This window comes from Hemicordylus capensis, chromosome 6, assembly GCF_027244095.1.
Source record: "Hemicordylus capensis ecotype Gifberg chromosome 6, rHemCap1.1.pri, whole genome shotgun sequence".
Taxonomy (NCBI): domain Eukaryota; kingdom Metazoa; phylum Chordata; class Lepidosauria; order Squamata; family Cordylidae; genus Hemicordylus; species Hemicordylus capensis.
Window position 1 is genome coordinate 51730913 of NC_069662.1, and position 19831 is coordinate 51750743.

Genomic DNA, 19831 nt, shown 5'->3' on the forward strand with positions numbered 1-19831 from the left:
TTACGAGAGGTTTGGGGTGCTGGGACCCGTGAAAGGGCCTTTTCGGTTGCTGCCCCACTTCTCTGGAACTCCCTTCCTCTTCAGATTCGTTTAGCTCCTTCATTATTGATTTTTAAATCTCTACTGAAGACTTTTCTTTTTTGCCAGGCTTTTACCCTGTAGTTTACCTATTTGGGTTTGGGGTTTTTTTGTTAGTTACTTTAGTTTTTAATTTAGAATGTTATTTTAATGCTATCTTGCTCTGTATGTTTTTGTACACTGCCCAGAGTCTTCGGAGTGGGAACTATGTTAAATATTTCAAATAAATAAATAAAATAAAATAAATAACTGGAGCTACCAGGGATTGAACCTGGAACCATCTTTACACAAAGCAAATGCTCTACCACGGAGCTACAGCTCCATCCCATTAAACTGCATGGGAGCTGGGTCTTAGCACCTCATCCCACAACTTGAATAATGTTGCCTTCATACCTCATGTCAGGTATGAGGCCTAACATGGAAAAACATGCTGCAGAAGCAGGTGCTGGCCAAACAAAGACCCAGAGTGGTTTCATTTGACTGCACCATCTCTCAGGGGTATCCCATCTCCCAACCTTCTCACCTAGGAGCCTTTCAATGTCGTCCACCACCACACAGCTGAGCTGCGACTTGTAAGCATCATCAAAGATCTGTTTTTCAAGAAGCAAAAGTCAGTTCTCACCTTGCAGTATAATTGCCACAGCTATTGTGCCTCTCTCCCCCTCCCCCCATGAAGCAGGTGCAAACATGTTTTAACACCCTAACTTACAAATGCATTGTTTGATTCTCCCCCCCACCGGCCCCGCCCTCCAGCCTTTTGCAAGAAGTAAAAGCAAGCAAACAGAATGCACTGTTCGCTTATATTCAAAACGTATTTTGAGATCGTTGAAATATTCATAGAACGCAAAACAAATTCCAGGAGTAGCAACTTGGCAATGGTGGCGGCCTCGAACAGGCACAGTCAAGCCTAAAGAACAGGTGTTTTGAAGTCTGCTAAAATGCAGAGATTAATGAAGGAATATTGTGCATTATATACTACCAATAACTGCATTTCCCTCCTTTGGAAAAATTATTAGATACTTGGAACTGAGATAAACTGCCCCCAATTTTTGGAAAAACTAGCATTTTCTTGCCAATTTGTATTTGAGAGTACCAAATAATGCCCCTGCCCACACACTATTTCATTTATGTGTTCTTTAAAAAAAACACACACACACACGCGCGGAAGGATTCGTTTTGTCAGTTCTTGTTTCTTTTAATCAGATAAGGGCATTTATGGCTGTACACCTGCAGAGTACACAAATGATTTTCAAAGGCCAATATCATAAGATTGAACAGGATGCCAGATTATGTATTTGTGGAGTATTTGCTGCTGTGGATCCTCATTTATTTTTCTGCTGTCTTTATGTAAGTCTAAGGGAACATCTACTTGCTTTTTTGTTTGGCTGCTGAAGATAGTTTTAATAGTTTATATTAGGGATGTGCATGAACCTGTTTGGATGCCCTTTTACGGGCCTTTGAACAGGTTTGAACACTCACCGGTTCTAATGTTCAGTGGGGGTGGGGGTGTAGGACTTTAAGGGTGGGGGGAGGGTGCACTTACCCCTCCCCCCACTGGCACTGCAGTTTAGTAAAATGCCTTGGGGTGGCAGCGTATCTCCATGCCGCCCCTTCTCCTTATTTGGCCAGAAGTGGCCGGAAGTAGCAGGCGTGTGTGCGCACACCACACATTCATGTTAGATGTGCATGCGTAGTGCGTGCCCGGTACTTCTGGCCAGAGAAGGAGAAGGGAAGGCAGGGAGCTACACTGCCACCCTGAGGCATTTTACTAAACTCCAGCGCCAGCAGGGGAAAAGCGGAGGAGGGGTAAGTGCACCCTCCCCCACCCTTAAAGTCCTACCCCTTCGAACCACCCCCACCTGGTTCCGTGCACATCCAGTTAGCAACAGCTGCAGCAAAAATGAACAGTTTGTTAATCATATATGGTATGTTGCAACGGCGATACTTTACATCACGCTGGCTATATATATCTCTCTCTTTTGGACTATCGGCAGATTTTGGTGCATTTAGCGTTTTTCTTATGCAAAACTGTAAAATCTCCTGGCTAAGCAATAAACACGACTACATTAAGCTGTTCATAGCTATCACCATCACTGTTTGCTAAGAGGAGGAAACAGCTGGCACTTTCCTAATATTTCAGGATGTCAGCAGTAAAATCAAGAGAGGGCAAGAATTCCCTCTCTGCTGAGGAAAGTGGTGTGGAAGACCAACAGTGGTTTAAACTGTTCCAGGGAGATAGTTTTTGGCTAAACACTGGAAACATCAGAAAGACCTTTGAAACACAAGAGTACAAGCAGCTGAGCAGCAATTCTCCAACTGTGGAATGTATCAGTTCTCCCTGGAGGTGTTCAAGACAAGACTATGCAGGCATTTGCAGCTGGTAGCATTTCAGGAATAGGATATCCTGCCTCGGGGGAAACAGGTTAGTCTAGATGGCTTGTAGGTTCCCCTACAACACTGCAGCCATTGCACGGATCAATTATTCTTCACTACTGTTTCCGGTGACCTGTCCGCTTCATCCTTTCAGTCTCGGTGTCACATGCAACCCTGCACGTAGCTCTCTGAAATTCTTCTTTGCTTCTGCCTATCTGCTCCAGTAACCAGTTCTGACCTGCACTCGCCCATGTGCCCCAGTCCCTGGATTACCTTTGCCCCTCTATCCTCAGGCATCAGACTTTGGCCTTAACTTGAATTCAGAACTACCTATCCAGCTCATAACAATATTGAGACAAACCAACAAGCATAGACAGAATGGCAGTGAAACGTAAACACTGTCCTCAACATCAGACAAAAACCTGGCACAGAAAACAGATTTGAAGCATATACCTTCTTCATAGCCTGGCACTTGGCAGTTTCCGAAAAGCCGATCATCTTATCGGGAGAGCAGATCTTGATAAAGGGGAAATTAGATTCTTCTGAAATCTTTGCAGCTAGAGCTGTCTTTCCACTGTGTGGTGGTCCTGGATGATGAAGAAGAAAGTATTGTCAGGACATAACTGAGCAAGTTGGTTACAGTAGATCCAGACAGGTCCAGAGAAACAAAACATCCTTGAGCAATGCAACTTGTAAGCCTAGAATGACAAAGTTCCTTTTCACTTGACTGTTGCACACATTCACACTTCCCAAGTTCTTTAAAAAACACCTATAAGTCTAAAATTCTGTACAACCGCCTTTGCATCAAAAAGCATTCCTTCCTACCAACCCCATCTCCTACATCCCTCTACTCATCTGCCACCAATCTTCTTTCTAAGCTCAAGATGCCCTCTTTCCAACCTAACAATGAACAGTCACTTAGCATCATCCACCATATTTAAAAGTAGAGCTACAAAAATCTAGGTACCTGGCTGCCATTGGAGACTTAAAACTCGGGCCTGGTGGCTGGAGATCAGGTAGCTGAAGAGAGCACAGAACAGGCATTTTCTCCTCCCTTCTCTGCTGCTGTGTGAAAGCTTTAGGTGCCTCCACTTCCTTCCTCAATGTTTTTTTTTTAATTATTATTATTTTATTTAACATATTCCTATACCACCCAAAACTTGTATCTCTGAGTGATTTACAATTAAAATCATATAAACATTAAAATTATTAACATTGAAATCATTTAAAAACCCAACATAAAAAGTATTAGAACTATACATCTAATTAAAAGCCTGGACGAACCAATATGTCTTCAGTGCCTTTTTAAAAGTTACCAGAGATGGGGAGGCTCTCATCATAAAAATTCTATCAATATGAGTCAAATATGAGCTTTCCAGAGCACAGATCCAGGACTATCTTTTAGGAACATAGGAAACTGCCATATACTGAGTCAGACCATTGGTCTATCTAGCTCAGTATTGTCTTCACAGACTGGCAGCGGCTTCTCCAAGATTGCAGGCAGGAATCTCTCTCAGCCCTATCTTGGAGAAACCAGGGAGGGAACTTGGAACCTTCTGCTCTTCCCAGAGTGGCTCCATCCCCTGAGGGGAATATCTTGCAGTGCTCACACATCAGGTCTCCCATTCAGATGCAACCAGGGCAGACCCTGCTTAGCTATGGGGACAAGTCATGCTTGCTACCACAAGACCAACTCTCCTCTCCTGGTTTTTCAAGACCAGGGTTCAATTTTGGAAGATATGAAAGAGAGGCTGTAAGTATAAGCTGAAAAAAGCAAAGAGGAGATCTGAACGCAGTGAGAATAGGATCTTTCCTCTTCTCACTGACAACATTCAGGTCTGTATCCTGCCCTCTATGTTGGCTCCTAAGTTTTGAAAAGTGTTTGCACCCTTAGTCTAAAAGGACTTCTCCTTTGGGTCAGGCATTTCCTCAAACCTCATTCTTCCCAGCCACACTGTGTGTGCATCTTTCTGTAAACTGTGGCCATTGGACAGAGACTATTCCTTTCTTTCTTCTGGCTCGATTCAGATATCACATCTAATCACGGCTTGCACTATGTCTTGAGCTTTCAAATCATTCAACACCACCACGCTTTAGAACACCTGTCTGCTTTTGTTCCTTCACTTTGCTTCATAAATTCACTCCTCTCTCCAGGGTGCAGCAGCCTCTGATGGCAGAGCAATGACCACAACTATGTCAACCAATAGTTAGCATCAAGCAATCGTTAGCATAAACCATACCTTACAAATCTACTTCAAAACAATGGTTTCAGATTCTGTTTTGGCTGCTGATTGCAAACCACGGTTTCATAATGTCAAACCAAACCATACCATGGTTAAGTTTTCTTCACCATGGTTTGACAAAGTCTAAATGAAGCCTCTATAGGGAATGGGCGAGAGAAGGGGGCTTCAGTCCTCTTACCCCACCAGTGTGCCAAAGACGCCCCTCCTTAATTTCCTCAACATTTCAGTGGCATTTTCTCATCCAAATCACAGGATTGGCTGCTGAGAACGGATAGCACCTAGTCCCTTCCTCAAAGAGCTGCTAACTCAGAGAAGGAAACGTACCTTCCAAAAGAACGCTGACCAGGGGAGTACGGTCACTGTTTTTGGCCTGTTGAACAAGAAGCTCTCCATCATCCAGCACCCGGGTGACAGGGTCACCCCATTTGATGATGCCATTCATGATGTAACTTGCATAATCTTCTTGATTGGTCCCAAATGCCTGCAGGTTGAAGAGAGGATATAGTAAGACAAGGAGTAGTTGTCACTATCTTCCAGCCTGCCCACAACTGCAAAGGTGGGAAGCACCATAAACCACTCCACTTTGTCAATGTCCAACAACAAGAATAAGTGTTCACTTACTGGTTTGATATCATTCTCCAGAGATGTCATGAAGTCTCCCCTTGTCACCAGAAGGGATTCTGCTTTCTCCATATCAACTTCCACTTTGGTGGTGGCCTGATCACAGTAAGAGACAGTAGGTTACAAAACAGCAAGCTAGAAGCATGTGGGTATAAGCCAAGAGCCCGTCAACTAGGACAATTGTTTGGAAGCTCTGCTAGCGTCAGAAGCAGCTCAGTTTCAGTTTAAACAAAGGGGGGATGAGACCTTATGAGGATAAGAACCTTTGGGAACGCAGGTACATGGTGTATTCCTTTCCTCTCCACCCTGAAGAGGTACATGGTGCATTCCTTTCCTACATCCGACCCTGGAGCTCTCCTTGAATCCCATCTCACTGTCAAGATGGCTGCTTTGAGCCACCAGTTTGGGCTCTCTATGCTGCAAACACAAAAAAGCATCGAGTGGAAAGGAAGGAGCCACCTGCTTTGTCTTTTCACAACTTAACCATCTGTGGACAATCCTTGCTGGTTCCTGTTAGGCAAGTCAGCTGTTAGGGGCTACTGTGGCAAGAAGCACTTCTGGACTGGAAGAATCAAAAGTACTACAACAATGCATGCAATCCTCCCATATTAAAGCTACTCCTTGTTCCCAAATATCCCTCTTCAGAGGTACAACAACAAAACATTATATGTAAGAGAGGGGGCTGTGTTTCTGGCAAATTGCACAAGTTGGCTAACCCGATTGAAGATTCTTGGGGGTTATTTCAGGGGTTGAGTTAGTGGAGAGGACACCACAACCAACACATCTCCACATTGGCTACTTGAGGCTGCATTTTCAGCTTTACAACCATGATCCGCCATGCTCCCCCCCTCCTGAAATCAATTTGCACAGCATTCACACCAACACCTGCGTGTTCCAACATGCATTCCAGGTCCTACACCTGTTATGAGCTAAGAAAAATATGTATCAGAATTTCAACACTCTCCAATATCAAAAACTGATTTTGCATGTTTCAGCTAATCTCTAACCCTCTCACCCTGACATTTCACAGCCCACATCACTCGTTTCCTGCTAAAGGCACAGTGACCTTTTCAAGTCAAAACACAGAAGGAAGGAAGGAGAAAGACACCCACCCACATCCCATCCTGAAATCCTGCCTTCAGGAGCTGAGACACATTACCAATGCTTATCTAGGGCAATCCACAAATGGAGTCTTCTGTGGAGATCTATAGGTGCAGAAATCCAGTAGCATGCATTTTAAACTTTAAAACTCAGAGTATTTTTAAACACAAATCTCCAACCCTCAAGGCTACACAGAAAGAAAGAATGTGGAGCAATGCCTGATGAAAGCCCAAAAATCAATGGGCAGCAGAAATTCTAGTCTTCAATGACTAGAGGTGGGGTGCAGGATTAACTCTGCACAGTATCTGCATAAGCCTCTCCCCATCTCCACTAGAACCACGTTTCCCGTCTTCATGTCTCCTGCCAGCATAGGCCTTGTATATTTTGCTTTGTTTTAATGTTCCCTCATGTAGAAAAAATTCCCTGCACATGTGACGGGGGGGGGGAGCACATCAGGAAAAGCCTAGGCCTGAAAGTCCTTTACCCTGACATGCTAGCTTTCCATACACAGAGATTATTTTAGAAGAAGGGCATTCAGACATGCAATCCCTCACTTGCATGATCTGGTAAAGTAAAGGTAAAGTGTGCCGTCAAGATGATTTCGACTCCTGGTGCCCACAGAACCCTGTGGTTGTTTTTGGTAGAATACAGCAGGGGTTTACTATTGCCTCCTCCCACACAGTTTGAGATTATGCCTTTCAGCATCTTCCTATATTGCTGTTGCCCGATAGAGTACCAGCGGGGATTCAAATCGGCAATCTTCTGCTTGTTAGTCAAGCATTTCCCTGCTGCGCCACTTAAGGTGACTTGCATGATCTGGTATAGCCCTAGAAAAACCTATTATCACAAATTCTTCTATACCAGGGCTGCACAACCAGTTCTCCGGCTGGTTATATCTTGTTATTTCTTTCAGAAAGCTAGCAAGGTTCTCCTTGAGGATGATGATTCTTCAGCGGATGAAAGAGAACTGAGGAGAAGGTTGCAGAGCACATGACCTAGGAACAGAGGGGAGGAGCCTAAGTACTGATCTGGAGAAAAGAAAGCTTGTGAGGTTCTAGATGTTTCTTCACACGAACGTGAAGCCCATCTATGTGATGGACAGAGACTACTCAGAAGAACCTGTTATCACAAAGTCTTCTATACCAGGGCTGCGCAATCAACCCTCCAGCTGTTGGACTACAAGTCCCATCATCCCCAATCTCAGTGGCCAATAATAGGGAATGATGGGAATTGTAGTCCAACAGCAGCTGGAAAGACAAAGTTGCGCAGCCCTATTCTACACATTCAGGTTGGCCCTGTTTTGTTCAGACCCCGGAACCTTTTCTTATTAAGAGGGGCTGGAACAATGGAAGACAACAATAGGTTGTATCCATGGGGTGATTATGGTCAACAGATTGGACTCAAGGTGGGAAAGGGAGTAGAGCCTATTCAAAGCAACAGGGAAACAGTGAAAACAAGTTTCCAAGCCACCTGCAGCTCCATAGTATGAAACCTCTGACCATTATAAAGAAATGCTTTACATAGCAACACAGGAAACTGCCATATACTGAGTCAGACCATTGGTCTATCTAGCTCAGTTATCTTCACAGACTGGCAGCGGCTTCTCCAAGGTTGCAGGCAGGAATCTCTCTCAGCCCTATCTTGGAGAAGCCAGGGAGGGAACTTGAAACCTTCTGCTCTTCCCAGAGTGGCTTCGTCCTCACACATCAGTGCTCACACATCAAGTCTCCCATTCATATGCAACCAGGGCAGACCCTGCTTAGCTATGGGGACAAGTCATGCTTGCTACCACAAGACCAGCTCTCCTCTCCACCAGCAATCCTCTCGTCTGCTTTCTGTCTCATTACCATTTTCTCCACAAACCAGAAGAGAGAGAAACTTTAAAGAGCCAGCGTGGTGTAGTGGTTAGAGTGCTGGACTAGGACCGGGGAGACCCGAGTTCAAATCCCCATTCAGCCATGAAACTAGCTGGATGACTCTGGGCCAGTCACTTCTCTCTCAGCCTAACCTACTTCATAGGGTTGTTGTGAAAGAGAAATTCAAGTATGTAGTACACTGTTCCGGGCTCCTTGGAGGAAGAGCGGGATATAAATGTAAGTAAGTAAATAAATAAATAAATAAATAGAAATGTGTGTGTGGGGGCAGGGGGTGATTCTACAGACTGTAAGACCCCAAATGGAGACAAGTCCCCAAATTTGGAGTAAGGGAATGTCCAGATTCACTGTGACCAAGCAGAATGTGTGTCTCCGCCAAGGGAGGAATTAAAAAGAAATAGGCATAGACCCATTAGAAGGAACAGAGGAGCAGCCTTGGTTTCACAGCTAATGATATCTGAGATGTGGGAGGAGGGGAAGAGAAGAACCAAACCTTGATATGCCTGTTCATCGCAGTGGACTGTGCTGCACGAACGAGACCCTCCAGCTCAGCACCACTGAAATTCTTGGTCTCCACTGCCAGCTCTGTAATGTCAACATCATGAGCCAGCAGCTGGTGAGTCCTCATCCTTGCTGTGTGGATGTTGAGAATCTGCATTCGGCCCTTTTCATCAGGCAAACCTACAAGGGATCATTACGGTGAGCTCTTTGGTTTAGATGATGTCGAGCTTCCCCACCGCTGCAATACCACTGGGTGTGAAGTAAAAAGCCCACCCTCTTCAAACTCCAGTCCTATAACTGTCTCTAGGCCTCTGGGAGTGAGGAGTAGCCCGTCTTCATACTAAGAGAGGTCAAGGGTAGTTTTTTACATTATGTGAATGGGAAGTTAAATGGCAAGTCAGGACAAAGAGCGAAGACTGCCTATACTATTGAGGGAGAGCAGAGAGAAGAATCGCTTCAGTGCCAAGGAAGGTGGAATTTTGCAACCTGCATCAGTTATGCAAATTAAGCTAATCTGTATCAATGTGGTCTTGTATGTGAGCAAAGAGCTATGAAGGAAGGTAACACCCCAACCTCTGTATTTTGGAAATCCTGAAACTGAAGGACGTATTCGATTTCTTCTTATTTTTACTACTAGTAGTATTATATCAAAGGCTGCTCTAATCTTTGGTAATGGCCTGAAAACTCAGCAGTTTCTCCAGACTCCCACATGAAGCTTGTAGGTTTTCATATCACTGGTCAGTATAAATGTCCCCCTGCTTACTTACCAATTTCCATTTTCACCTCCAGTCGTCCAGGGCGCAGGAGAGCCTCGTCTATGAGGTCTGGTCTGTTGGTCATACCTATGTACCCAATAGATATAGTTGTCTCACCCATCAAAAGCAGACCGCAAAAATAAATAAAATATATCGAGTCCAAAGGCTACTGTTATCTCTAGGGCTGGTTGGGAGAATGCTGCTCTTTGCAGAGCCCCTTGTACACCAAGCACAAAAATGGGGAAGGCGCAAAGATGTGCAGTGGTTCCTTTCTGATCTCTAGAACTCTCTCCATTGAGAGGCTAGTCCAAGACCCAACTCAAGCTTTCCATTCTGGCCAGATGAGGCTGTTTTCATTCAGACCCAACAGCTCAGAGGTCTGAACTGCAGCACATCCAGTGCTACCCAAGGTTCCAGTATATACCTTGGAGATCACAAATGTTACAGCTGCAGAGTCCTGTGAGCTGCCAGTTTTCATGTTATACTGCTTACATGAGTAAGTAGACAATACAATACAAGTAGCCCAAGTTAATATGCAAGCCAGTTCTTGGATAACATTTTAGAAATCTTCCAAAAGCAACACAAGGGCCTCCTTTTATTTGAACAAATTAGGCAGGGAATAACAATGGAAGGGTAGCAACGGTACCTGCCTGTTTTCCCATAGTGTGTGCTTTGTTAGAGCTGCAAACTCTACTTAGTAAATCAACCAATCAAAGCTTCAACTGATTAATCAATGGGGCAGAGAGTAGTAGGAGGGGCTGAAGATCAGAAGGCACACACTTTTAGAGTTGTGGTGTGCTACTGTAATAGGGAATGGGAGGAAGAGAGCCTTGGATGCCCTTCCCTACTAACACTGAGGGTTAGTTCGCACCTTTTTCTTTTCTTTCTTTGCTAACAGACACCTAAAAGCATCAAGTGTGAACTAAACAAATGCACATACAGCTAAGCTCTCATAATTCCTTCGATAGTAGACTGCAAGGCCCCTGGGGATAGAAATGTGTGTCTGGAAAATTGTTGCAATCTGTTTCGAGTCCACAGTCTAAGATCAAGGCATAAATCTCCTTTGGTGCCAAAAGCCCAGGTGAAAAAAATGTTCTGAGTAATGTTCTCCTTTTCTGCCATAAAAACTGTAAAAGGTTGGGGATTGAAATAGGCAATTCAGGAGTGAAGAATTCTTAAGGTCAGATGTGAATTATCAGCCAATTTCTTACTACCTAAAGCAACATTCATAATTCAGTTTAACCATTTGCTCCAAACCTGCTGGTCAACTTGTTCTGTATTTTTTCAATTTTAGATACACACAAATCTGAGGACAGGCAATCCAATAGAAACATTCTAACATAAGCCCCGCAGTCACATCTTTCTATGGGAAACTATAGCAAAGACTCCACCCCAGGAGAATGTGGCGTTTTCATACCAATGACCAAGATGTTGTTCAGCTGCTCAACCCCATCAATTTTCGACAGGAGCTGGTTTACAACAGTGTCATGGACGCCAGTGCTGCCTGCCATGCTCCCTCGTTGTTTGCAGATGGCATCAATTTCATCAAAGATTATGATGTGGACACCGCTGTTTGCGCCAAGCTGGTGAAGAGAAGCAGAAACATGTCAAACTATTGACAAAAGGGCTGCCCCTTCTCTTTCCCACCTATTTATGGGTGTGTCTCCGAGAAAAAACTTCTACATCAAGCGTTCCCAACCTTAGGTCCTAGGTGGCCAGATTTGGCTTTTAAAAAGCCAAATTCTGGCTTACAGCCCATTTGACCCACGATTATATCCCTTAGGTTCTGGCAACTCTGCTTAGGTCCCCAGATGATGTTGAACAACCACTCCCATCATCCCCAGCCACAATGGCATTTGGCCAACATCTGGGGACCCAAGGCTGGGAACCCCTGGTCTACACAATATACCAAGGCTCATGACTGTAAGAGCCTGTGCAAATTAAGGATTTTCGCTATATGTACGGAATGTCACAGCATCCCACAGTAGGAAGAGACCCCCTCCACTCACTCTCCAATGGAGTCATTGAGCTAGTATCTTACTTTAAGACAGGATACTATATATCTAAAACGATCTCCCAAATTCAAAGTGGCAATAGCTTTCAAAACAAGAGGAAAGAACTTGTAGTGCAACGTAATAATTGAGAGCATAAGCTGGAAAGTCACCAGGTCAAATTTCAGCACATCCCTTAACATATCGTAGCACTAGGAAAACCATAATCACTCAGCCTCGAATATCCAATCATAATTTGTGGGTCTGTTTTCTAGAATTCCCGTTGTGCAGGGTCACAATAATGAGTCCTATATAATATCTTAACAGTAAAAAACATTAAAGCAACAAAATAAGTTGCTTAAGGAACAGGGTTTTAAGGTTTGGCAGGTGTTTTAGGGGAGTGCTTTAAGGGATGATGTACCTTGTCTTCATGGTACAGAGGAGCCAGCCTTGAATATCAGCTGGGTCTCCCATAATACTGTATTCTACAAACCACTACAGCTGAAACTAGGCATTACAGGGAGGCTGCCACTAAAAGTGGCAGTCCTGAATTTCAGCCATCTATTACCTCCACAACATCTACGACTGCAAACACAGACTGTAATCACACTGTGTCTTTTTGTCACCCCTGTTCAGCTTCATTGTCTGCTGCTTGAACAGGCAGACAAACTCACAAAACAATGAGGCCACATACTGTATTTTGCATTAGAAGCTGTTAAGGGGAAGAGAGCATGTAGATGTGCAGAGCTAATGCTTCTGGTGGTAGCCATGCACATTCCACCAAAATCCAAAACCTTATCTAAAGTGACAGCCATCTTATTCTTGCATTTTTGTCAAGTTACCCTCTTCTGTTCCTCTTCTGCATCAGCAAAGAGCTTGCGGATGTTGGCCTCTGATTCACCGACATATTTGTTGAGGATTTCAGGCCCATTCACTATTTTGGGCTCTCTGGCGTTCAGCATCTTGCCAATCTGCCTGGCCATAAGAGTCTTACCACATCCAGGGGGCCCATATAAGAGGATACCTTTAACGTGCTTGCAGCCTGGAAAGAAAGAAAGAAAAGAGAATTCTGGATGATGCCATATAAACAACCACTACCATCACACAGTCAAAATAAGGGCTCTTTCCTGGCCTGGGATACACAAGGAACTCCATATGGGGCTGCCTTGGAAGCTACAAAATAAAGTAGATAGGCTGCTAACTGGTATTCCTATTAGGGAAACATGTCTTGCTTAAAAAATGACACTGGCTACTGATTTGATTGTGAACATAATACAAAATACAAACCCTAACCTTTAAAGTTGTAAATGGCTTGAGACCAGGATACCTGAAGAACTGCCTGCTCTCCCAGGAACTTGCCGAAATATCAAGATCTTTTTCAGAGGCCCTATATAGAGTGCCCTATCTTCTGAGGAAGGTGGATGGCGAAAAGAAACAGTCTTCTCAGTCACAATACCTTATCTCTGGAATTCCCTCCCCTCTCTCTGCTGTACTTGGGGGCTGGGGGAGTTAAGACATTACTCTTCTTAACAGCTTTCAGTATGGTATGAGGCTGCTTTATGAATCTGAATATTGAATAGCAAATTGCTGGCATTTTGTTTTTTACAAAGTATAGTGATCAGCCTCCCTTCCCCCTAAAGAGTTAACCAGAAGTGAACCCTGTCTTGACTGACAAGCTGGTGGATTCCAGGCATCAGCCAATCAGCACACCAGGTGGGTGGGACCTAGAGAGCTGTTGCCAGGAAGAAGATCGGTCTTTGTTAGGAGGTGCTCAGAAGGACATGCGGCCATGGAAGATGGCTGCAGGAAAATAACTCTGCAGATTCTTGAAAGACAGGAACCTTAAATTCTCATCTGGAGTTTGGTGAGTTCAAGGAAAAGGGAAGTTTAGTCTAGGGAAAAGTTTGTTTAATCAGACTTGCAATAGAATTGCTATTTCTTTGGCAGGGGTGCTTTTCCATATTCCTGATACTGTTTTATTATAGTTTACCTGCAATGTAATTGAAATAAGAAACACTAGCCTACGCCCATCCTACCTAGGTTGTTGCTAAAGACTCGATAAACATGTAAACGTGCCTAAAACAAGCTATTTTTGTAATCCACTAAGTATTCTTAACTGTATCTAAGAAAGCTAGAAAGCCTCAGACAGAAGCAGTCTGCAGTAATTGAATAAAACTGGTTTTTAAAAGTATTTTCTTTTTACAAGCCTCTCTGAGTTGGTTTTTAACTGAGGATAAGGGCCCCCCGAAGGGGGATTCTCTCTGGTGCAAACACATCCTCAGACGTTCAGCAGCTATCAGTTTTCTCATCCCGTGTAACCTCACACGTGGAAGCGTTTTGGGTTTTTTTGTATTTGCCCAATGCCCAGTTACTGAGGGACCTTGGATTACAGCACCCAATCCACTGGTCCAGTTCTCTGCAAGTTTTAGGGTGCTTGGTGGCAGCATTTTGAACCTACCTACCGATATTACAGAATAGTTTTAGGAAAAGCCTAGCCAGGCAGCTCAACAGGGATGATTCAGCAATTCTTTCCCACACGTGAGCTTTCTCTGAGACAAAGGCTTTAATCCGCTACATAAAGACATTTATAAAGACATTAAAACAGCTCTCTAGTGTTCAGAGATAATTTCCCTGGCCCCATCTTACTGTGTTACATACAAGAGGTTCAAATTGGTTTCTAATTTATTTTTCAACTTATAATTATTTTAACATATTTCTACTGCAAAATATGTTACAGAGAAATTCTTTACTACTACTACGAATATTTATATACTGCTCTTCAACCAAAGTTCTCAAGGCAGTTTACATAGAAAAATGCATCAATAATATGATCCCCTGTCCCCAAAGGGCTCACAATAAAAAAGAAACCTAAGATTAACACCAGCAACATCCATTGTGCTGTGCTGGGGCTAGATAGGGCCAGTTGCTCTCCCCCTGCTCAATAAAGAGATTCACCACTTTAAAAAGATGCTTCTTTGCTCAGTTAGCAAGGGAATGTTTAGAGAACTCTTTTTAAAGTGGTTATCTTAGGCTTCTTTTTAGGTTGCGAGCCCTTTGGGGACAGGGATACATCTTTCTTTATTATTTATCTATGTAAACTGCTTTGAAAACTTTTGTTGAAAAGCGGTATATAAATAATTGTTTTTACTGCGGAAAAGGAGAACTGAATCTGAAATCTTTTGCATGAAAAGCCATGAGACCATGGCTCATACCAGTGAGCCATGAGACCAGCCTTGAAGCAAGCACAAAAGTACAGCAATGGCTTCCTTGGAGGTGCCTGGGAACTACCCCCCAGACTTTGCTTGAAAGACTTTCCAACACTGCAGCTCCCAGGGACAGAACTAAGGCCAGCTGCCCGAGCTCCAAGATGGACTGAATCACAACAGTAAATACGGTGACATTCATGATTTTTATTTTTAAGCCTGAATCTGCTTTTCCATTGCGTTGATGTTATCATGGTGAGCTGGATGGAGAAAAATTTATTAGTCAACTCTCAGGCATCTGAGAGAGATAGAAAAAGCAAACACATACACTTACACACAATACGAAAGGGGGAGGAAAGAAAAATATTACTGGAGGTGAAAGACTAATTTTACACATGAACCAGCAAGGTGGTGATAAATTAAAAGTGATCCTTGTCAAATTAGTGTCAGGGAAGAGCCTGTTAATTCGGCATGTGGGGGAACATGATCTTTTGTGTAGCCAAAAAAACAGCAAGGCGGGATTTGAATGATGAGTGATGCCGGCGAAGGGGAATCCCAGCTTGCCGAGACGAGAGAGGCTACAAAAAGGCTACGAGCAAGTAGAGGCAGATTTAACAGGTTTAGGGAATTTCTGTTGTCAGGCAGGCCAGATGGACGTAACCCCTTGCAGTTGTTCACTGGCTGTCTTGCAAAGGGAGACCACAAGACAAGGGGAAGCATGCAAGGGTTTCACTTATTAGAGAGGTGTCATTACCAAATAACTGAACATATGAAGAAGTATCAAGCATTTGCAGATGTACACACAAACCCCAGTGAGACGTTATGCTGTAAATGAATACAAGTGTTTGTACACATACACGCTTTTGTGTGCACAACCACATGTGTGTACTTTAAAAGTGAACCTAGATACAGCTCCCCTTGAATGAGGGTACAGATAGGTGTACTATGTATGAGCGCTGAACACAGTATAGAAATAACTGTATGTGTGTACAGATCTGTACATGTATACACTGCACACCAATTACATTAATTTTGCAGAGTTTTGTTTGGAGAATAAGTTAGAAATCAACTATGGTAAAACAAAAGGTAATTTTATTTATTTAATTTATTTATTGGTCTTTGTAATGGTCTTTGCTAAAAGACCTAAGAACTTTACTTGGTTCATCAGTGGTAACATCCTCAAACAGGTATCTGTATTTAAATATCTAGGAGTTGGAATTCATGCCAGGGGTAGCAGGAAGGCACACGGGGACATGGTTGCTTGTAACGTGCATAAGAGTGCTGTTGCCTTTTTGAAATTTCATTTCACCAGGGAAGGCCAATTTATTCCACCCTCAAGTTATTTGAGGCTAAGTCTTTGGTCCAGATTTTGTATGGAGCACAATTAGGTCTACCCCCTAATATTGCTACTTTAGAGAGAATACAGTCAAAATTCCTGAGGGCTCTTTGCCAGGTGCCATACTGTGTTTCTAATGCGGCCTTACACTTAGAAGCCAGCTTGGTGAGTGTTTCCACTAAATTTTGGTTAGCTATGCCAACTCATTGGCTTAAGCTTTCCATTTCCCCAGTTGGTCTTGCACCCCTGATACTTGTTGATGACTTCTATTCTTCTTGGAAAAGTGCAAATCAATCTAAGCTCTCTTTACTAGGATTTTCATCCACACAGCTTCTATCTATGGAGTTGGAGAGGGCTAAGTCAATCCTTAAACTGAGTGTCAAGTGGACTTAGCCACAGTCCCTTTGCTGCCCTTACATGAGTGTGTGAGATATCTAGTAACCCCTGTGGCCTCTCTCTTCCAGCTGCATCTCCTTCACCATTGTAGAGCATTTTCTTTGGCAAGATTTAACGCCCTGCCTTCTGCTCTAGTTGAGGGTAGATATAAAAAACTTGCATCTACAGAGATTATACATGCATTGAACATAAGAAGCAAAACTAGGGCTACACTCTTAATTGCTGTATCACAAGATGACTCTCCCGTTTGCTGATTGGTAGCTGCCAGTCTAGCCTCTGAACATCAGTTAGAGGTACAGAAGCACCTATACTTTCAAACAATAGTTCTTCACAACACAAAAAAGTACTTTGTTTCTGCCTTGTCCACATTGCCAACTCAGTAGATAGCAGGCAGTGTAAATGTACATACAATCAAAGGAACATAGGCAGCTGCCATATACCAAGTCAGACCATTGGTCCACCTAGCTCAGTATTGCCTACACAGGCTGCAAGCGGCTTCTCCAAGGTGGCAGGCAGGAATCTTTCTCAGCCTTATCTTGGAGACACCAGGGAGGGAACATGGAACCTTCTGCATGCAAGCAGGCAGGTTCTCTTCTCAGAGCAGCTGCATCCCCTAAGAGGAATATCTTACAGTGCTCACACATGTAGTCTCCCATTCAAATGCAAACCAGGGTCAACCCTGCTTAGCAAAGGGACAATTCATGCTTGCTACCACAAGACCAGCTCTCCTCCAGTACACAGTACAGTATTTCAGCGCAGAAGTGACTGCTGAAGTAAATTACTTCTGTTGGAGAGTACAGGTGTAACTATTACTGGATAGAAATGCTACTTCAAGGACCAGTTCATGTATTCATTCCTTGTCCTTCACAGCTGTACCAAAAGGGCAGCTTCCATACCTGCCCCTTGGTAAGCTAGGTTTATGCACAGGTTTAAGCAATGCTAGATTTCCTAATTTCCTAAACTCTGTGCTGAGGCATACTTGTGTGGTATGAAAAATAGGTGAAATTCTTAAAAGGATCCTGTGAGCCTGGAATGTCCACTCACAGAGGACGATGCCCACTGTGTCCGTGGATGATTTACTGCACCAGTCTCGCCTCTCTGTAATAAACCTTTGCTGTGGTTGGGTAATTCTGATGTGTCTTGGCACATGTTATTCTGCGCTGGCCTCCTGGAAACTGGAATATCCATGCTAGGCAAGCAAGAATTCATTGAGTCCCAGCACTGTAGAAAGTCCTGTAGGCCATCCTGTAGGCCATTCTTGTGTCCAAGCCCTTGTTTGACACACGAAACCCATAGCTAGAACATCCCCAGAGGATTACCCAGACTCAGCCTGAAGACTTCCAGCAAAAGAGAACCCCCTCCACAGGTAATTTGTTCCATTACTGAACTGCTCTCACTGGGCACCACCCAGATCGAAGCAGTCACGACTAAGTCCCATTAAAATTGACAGGAGTTACGTTAGTCATGTCACCTTAAGTGGTGCAACAGAGAAATACTTGACTAACAAGGTTGCCAGTTGGAATCCCCGCTGGTACTATATCAGGCAGCAGTGATACAGGAAGATGCTGAAAGGCATCATCTCATACTGCACGGGAGGCGGCAATGGTAGACCCCCTCCTACCAAAGAAAACCACAGGGCTCTGTGGGCGCCAGGAGTTGAAATCAACTTGACGGAACACTTCACCTTTAAGTTAGTCATGACTAACCTGTCTCACTTATTTCACTGCTGCTTAGTCATGATGAACTAGTCTGAATGCTGGCCACCGCTCAATTTCTCTTAATGTTCAGTTGAAGTCTGTTTTCCTGGAACTTAGGCCCATTAGATTCAGACCTGCCTTCTGAGGTAGCAGAGGACAAGTCTTTGCACTCTTCTGAGTGACAGCTCTTCATCCTGCCATGACATCACCATCCCCTCCCCTGCCTTCTCTTCTCCATGCTCAAGATACCCAGTTCTTTCAGGCTTTCCTCTTTCCAGACCCCAGCTACCTTCACTGCCCTCCTCTAAACAGGGATGCATATCAGGATTCCTTATCAGCATCCCTAAATTCCATAAGTCAATATAGTACAGTAGATTTTTCATTGTTAAGATGAACTAATTGTCACGGTTCATACGTAATAGGCAGGGGATGGAATTGCAGTATGTCCAAACGCATGGAACTGTGGCTTTGGGCTGAAGACAACCTCCGGTTTGCCTCATCAAACTCCAAATTGGACCTTCAGTTTGCACAAGGGTTCACCGCCAAGACCTGAGGTTTGGCTGCAGTGGTGCTATGTACAACTCCAGACATAGCCATAATCATGGTTTCGTAGAGATTTTCAAACCACAATCACAGAGGAGGTGGGGCAGACCTGCCCGAGGACATGGCTGCTCCATTCCTTTGGTGTGGCCGCCTCTCAGAGAACAAGCCCCATTCCTCCTGTCTGTTATGCAGCTATGGAGTTGCCAGGCAACCGGGATGCTGCCATACCCCATCCCAGACTTGTCAGCCTGTCAAGCTGCACAGTCACTCAGGGGCACTCCCTCTTCCCATTCTGTCCTTTGCTCCCGTCACCTGAGAAGCAGGAGGGAAAAGGGACAGGATAGCAGGAGGCGCACTAAGTTCTTTACTCCCTGATAAGCAAGTGACAGCAGTATATGCTCACAAGCACAAACACTTGTGGCTGCATAAGCAGGGCACCCCATCACAGTGCTGGGAGGGGAGCATTGGGCAGGGAGGATGCCCGGGATCAGCTCCAAAGGGCAGCAGCAGGCAGGGATTCTCGAGCAGCCACGTTCCCGCCCCCTACAGAAAGGAAGCGGGGGCCCAGCCCCTTCCCCTTGGTGGTTATTGCTCCTTTGGCTTGCTCATGAGAAAAACCATCTGTGAGGAGAACGAAGAAGGTACTCTGAGATGCCCTTGTAGTGTGCCCATGCTCCCACAGACCGCTCTCTCACACGAGTGGCAGACCTTGGGGACTCAGTATCGAGCCAGGATGCAGAAAAGCCGTGGAGACGGGTACTTCAGCAACTGCTGTCACGGTCTTGGTGACCACTGCCAAACAGCTGTCAAACTGTGCACCCTGCCAGCTCGTGCGCCCATGCCAAAATGTTTGGCCTTGCCTGTGGCCCAAACAGTGACCCCGCTGTCCTGGGGCTGCTGGAAGCCAGGGCTCCCCTCTCCCGCTAATCCCCGCACCAGGCGGTCTGCATACGGTGCAGCACCGTACTGGGCCCGGGAATTTGGAAAGGGTGTAAAGGAACATTGTGGAACCCGGCGTCTCCACTGTCCATGCACGTGGGCATGCCCTGACACATGGACCCCTCATGACAGGGATAGCCAACATGAGCAGGGCATCACCTCTCTGGGTGGGGAGTAAAG

General features: G+C 44.6%; 1 protein-coding gene across 2 annotated transcripts in view; it reads right to left on the bottom strand.

Annotated features, from left to right (window-relative positions):
* Nucleotides 1-19831, bottom strand: part of NSF (N-ethylmaleimide sensitive factor, vesicle fusing ATPase) — a 95341-nt gene that overhangs the window by 21420 nt on the left and 54090 nt on the right. For both annotated transcript variants that reach the window (XM_053266111.1, XM_053266112.1), the window contains exons 9-16: nt 12380-12579; nt 10964-11129; nt 9559-9633; nt 8784-8971; nt 5316-5411; nt 5019-5175; nt 2905-3038; nt 602-668 (exon numbers count right to left, since the gene is read on the bottom strand). In XM_053266111.1, coding sequence (XP_053122086.1) covers nt 602-668; nt 2905-3038; nt 5019-5175; nt 5316-5411; nt 8784-8971; nt 9559-9633; nt 10964-11129; nt 12380-12579 — 1083 coding nt within the window. The remainder of the gene's footprint in view (nt 1-601; nt 669-2904; nt 3039-5018; nt 5176-5315; nt 5412-8783; nt 8972-9558; nt 9634-10963; nt 11130-12379; nt 12580-19831) is intronic.